Raw genomic sequence first — 3,349 nt, forward strand, 5'->3', positions numbered from 1 at the left:
ACACAGGGTTTCACCATGTTGGCCAGGCTAGCCTCGAACTCCTGACCTCAGGCAATCCACCCACCTGGGCCTCCCAAAGTGTTGGGATTACAGGTGTGAGCCACCGTGCCCATCCTGCTCTTTTAAATATTGATGCTAAGTCAGATCTTTGGACCTGGAAAGGTCATCCTCAAGACATCTGGTTCAGTTCCCTGGCCCAAGGCAGCTAAATTATCCCAGCTACTGTTTGAGGTAAGCCAAGGTCCACAGAGGTAAAGAGAGCTGGAGGTAGAAGGGAAGAAGGAGGTTCTGTTGGTAATTGGCAGAAGAGTTGCCCATTCATCCACTTATTCAATACCTATTGTACTTCTACTATGGGCCAAGCACTTTTTAGGCACTAGAGTCAGCAGTGAGCAAACAAAAATCTCTGTCCATTCTCATGGAAGGGGAAATAGATAAACTAAATAAGTAAATACATGTAATTTGTCAAACTAATAAGTACTATGCAGAAATATGGAGGGGAAAAGAAGGATGGGGTTTACCATGATTGAGCAGTTGGGAGGTACAGTTTGAAATGGGATGGACAGAGAAGCTCTCATTCCATTTGAGCAAAGACTTGAAGAGGTGAGGGAATGAATAATGAAGATACTGGGGAAAATGTTTCAGGCAGAAGGAAACTCAAATGAACATGTCTTAAGGCAGCAGAACATCAGTATGCTTGAGGAAAAGCAGGGATACCAGTGTAGCTGAAGTGGAGTGAATGAGATGGTGAGTAGTAGGAAATGAGGGGCAAGATCATTAGCCTCTTGGTCAGTGTAAGGATTTGGGGATTTTACTCTGATGAGGAGTCCTCGGAAGGTTTTGAGCAGAAGAGGGACATGAGCTCACTTTTCCCTTCAAAGGACACTGACTGCTGTGTCAAAAGAAGAGTGTAGGAGGCTAATGGAGAAGCAGGGAAATAAGTTAGGATGCTGTTACAGTAATGCAGATGAGAGACTGGTTGTGGCTTGGATCAGGGAAGTAATGGTGAAGGTTGTGAGAGGTAGCCAGATTCGGGGTAGATTTCTGAAGATTAAGTCAACAAAATATGCTGACACATTGTAAGTGGGAATCCTCAACAATGCTAAACCCAAAGGAGTCAAATTATGGGAATTTTAGAAATCATATAAAACTGATGGGTACAATTCGTCAGTGCGCTTCTAAGTTGCTGAGCACACTGATAGAAAGATTGTGCCTATCAGTTTGAATTTTTGAATTATGAGATGCATGCCTTGGACTTTGGGCTAATACTTTTACCCTACATATTGAGTGAAATTTCATCTTATTTCCAACACCATTACATCCTCAGCAGTTTTTTGTGGTTCATAAATATTCTTTGTAACTTTCATTTCATATGTATCGTTCTTTGTTCCTAAGTGTCTATTTTTCTTCAAGGTAAAAGATGTTGTTAGCCCAAATAAATCGAGATTCTCAGGGAATGACAGAGTTTCCTGGAGGAGGGATGGAGGCTCAGCATGTTACCCTGTGCTTGACAGAGGCAGTCACCGTGGCAGGTCAGTCGTTGTGTTTGAAGGGATGAGTTTGAAAATATCATTTATCTTAAAGGAAAATGAAAATTTACAACTTCCTAGTTCCTGATTTAGCAGAAAACAACATATATAAACCTAGGTCTTTCTATGAGGTTTTTTTTTTTTTTTTGAAACGGGACGGAGTTGTACTCTTGTTGCCCAGGCTGCAGTGCAATGGCGTGATCTCGGCTCACTGCAACCTTTGCCTCCCAAGTTCAAGCGATTCTCCTGCCTCAGCCTCCTGAGTAGCTGGGATTATAGGCACGCACCATTACGCTAGCTAATTTTTGTATTTTTAGTAGAGGCAGGGTTTTACCACGTTGGCCAGGCTGTTCTCAAACTCCTGACCTCAGGTAATCAACCTGCCTCGGCCTCCCAAAGTGCTGGGATTACAGGCATGAGCCACTGCGCCCAGCCTCTATGTGTATTTTTTACCTTGGTGTGGGTACAGTAGGGCACGGAATTTTTTTTTCTTTTTCTTTTTTTTTTTGAGACAAGGTCTCGCTTTGTTGCCCAGGCTGGAGTGCAGTGGCACAATCTCGGTTCACTGCAACCTCTGCCTCCTGGGCTTAAGACATCCTGTCACCTCAGCCTCCCAAGTAGCTGAGACTACAGGCACACGCTAGCGTGCCCAGCTAATTATTTTATTTTTAGTAGAGACATAGTTTCACCATGTTGCCCAGGCTGGTCTTGAACTCCTGGACTCAAGCCATCCACCCACCTCAGCCTCCAAAAGTGCTGGGATTACAGGCATGAGCCTTTTGTTACCAGCCTATTTTTTTGGTAAGTGCTAAATCTCACTTTTTTTTTTTTGAGGCGGAGTCTGGCTCCGTCGCCCAGACTGGAATGCAGTGGCACAATCTCGGCTCACTGCAACATCTGCCTCCTGGGTTCAAGCAATTCTTCTGCCTCAGCCTCCCAAGTAGCTGGGACTACAGGCATGCACCACCGTGCCCGGCTAATTTTTGTATTTTAAGTAGAGACAGGGTTTCACCACATTGGCCAGGCTGGTCTCAAACTTCTGACCTTGTGATCCACCCGTGTCTCCAAAGTGCTGTGATTATAGGCGTGAGCCACCACACCTGGCCACTAAATCTCATTTTGAGTCTGAGTTAAGCAATCTACCTTTTTTCTGATCTTTATTTTTTAAAAAATTAGCGTGTCCATATGCTAGCTGTCTAAAGAAAATATTGATTTTTTTTTTGTAATAGATGGTGACAACTTAGAAAATATGGAAGGCGTAAGCTTGCAAGCAGTAACACTTGCAGATGGTTCTACTGCTTACATACAACACAATTCTAAAGGTATGTGCCTCACATATGGCTGATTGGTTAACACCAGTGATTTATGACCTGTGAGTTGGAGCACCTAGAAGCTATCCCACCTTTCCTATCTCTCCTAAAGATGCTGTATTGCACATGATAATTTTAAGTCATTTCAGTTTAATTCCTTTTTTTTTTTTTAATATAATTTGTGATCGTCCCTTGAGATACTTGGGAGATACCCTGGGATATCAAAATTAGTGGGGGAGAGGAGAGCAAGGAGTATGTCTGGACTATTTTCTAGTACGATTCTTGCTTCTTTACTTCAGGTCATTATTTCGTATTTTTACCAAATATGTGTAAGAGTAAAGACATTTGGGGCTGGGCACTGTGGCTCATGCCTGTAATCCTAACAGTTTGGGAGGCCGAGGCGGGTGGATCACCTGAAGTCCGAAGTTCAAGACCAGCCTGACCAACATGGAGAAACCCTGTCTCTACTAAAAATACAAAATTAGCCGGGCGCGGTGGCTCAAGCCTGTA

The 3,349-nt window shown here is 43.5% G+C and overlaps 1 protein-coding gene across 3 annotated transcripts in view; it reads left to right on the top strand.

Annotated features, from left to right (window-relative positions):
- ZNF143 (zinc finger protein 143) overlaps window positions 1-3,349 on the top strand; it is a 78,812-nt gene that overhangs the window by 8,440 nt on the left and 67,023 nt on the right. The window contains exons 2-3 of one of the 3 annotated variants that reach the window (XM_011947611.1): window positions 1,414-1,532; window positions 2,759-2,851. In XM_011947611.1, coding sequence (XP_011803001.1) covers window positions 1,421-1,532; window positions 2,759-2,851 — 205 coding nt within the window. In that variant the 5' untranslated portion in view covers window positions 1,414-1,420. The remainder of the gene's footprint in view (window positions 1-1,413; window positions 1,533-2,758; window positions 2,852-3,349) is intronic. The other 2 variants (XM_011947610.1, XM_011947612.1) reach the window with 2 other exon arrangements.

The sequence above is a fragment of the Colobus angolensis genome, unplaced genomic scaffold (genome assembly GCF_000951035.1).
Source record: "Colobus angolensis palliatus isolate OR3802 unplaced genomic scaffold, Cang.pa_1.0 Scaffold269, whole genome shotgun sequence".
Taxonomy (NCBI): domain Eukaryota; kingdom Metazoa; phylum Chordata; class Mammalia; order Primates; family Cercopithecidae; genus Colobus; species Colobus angolensis.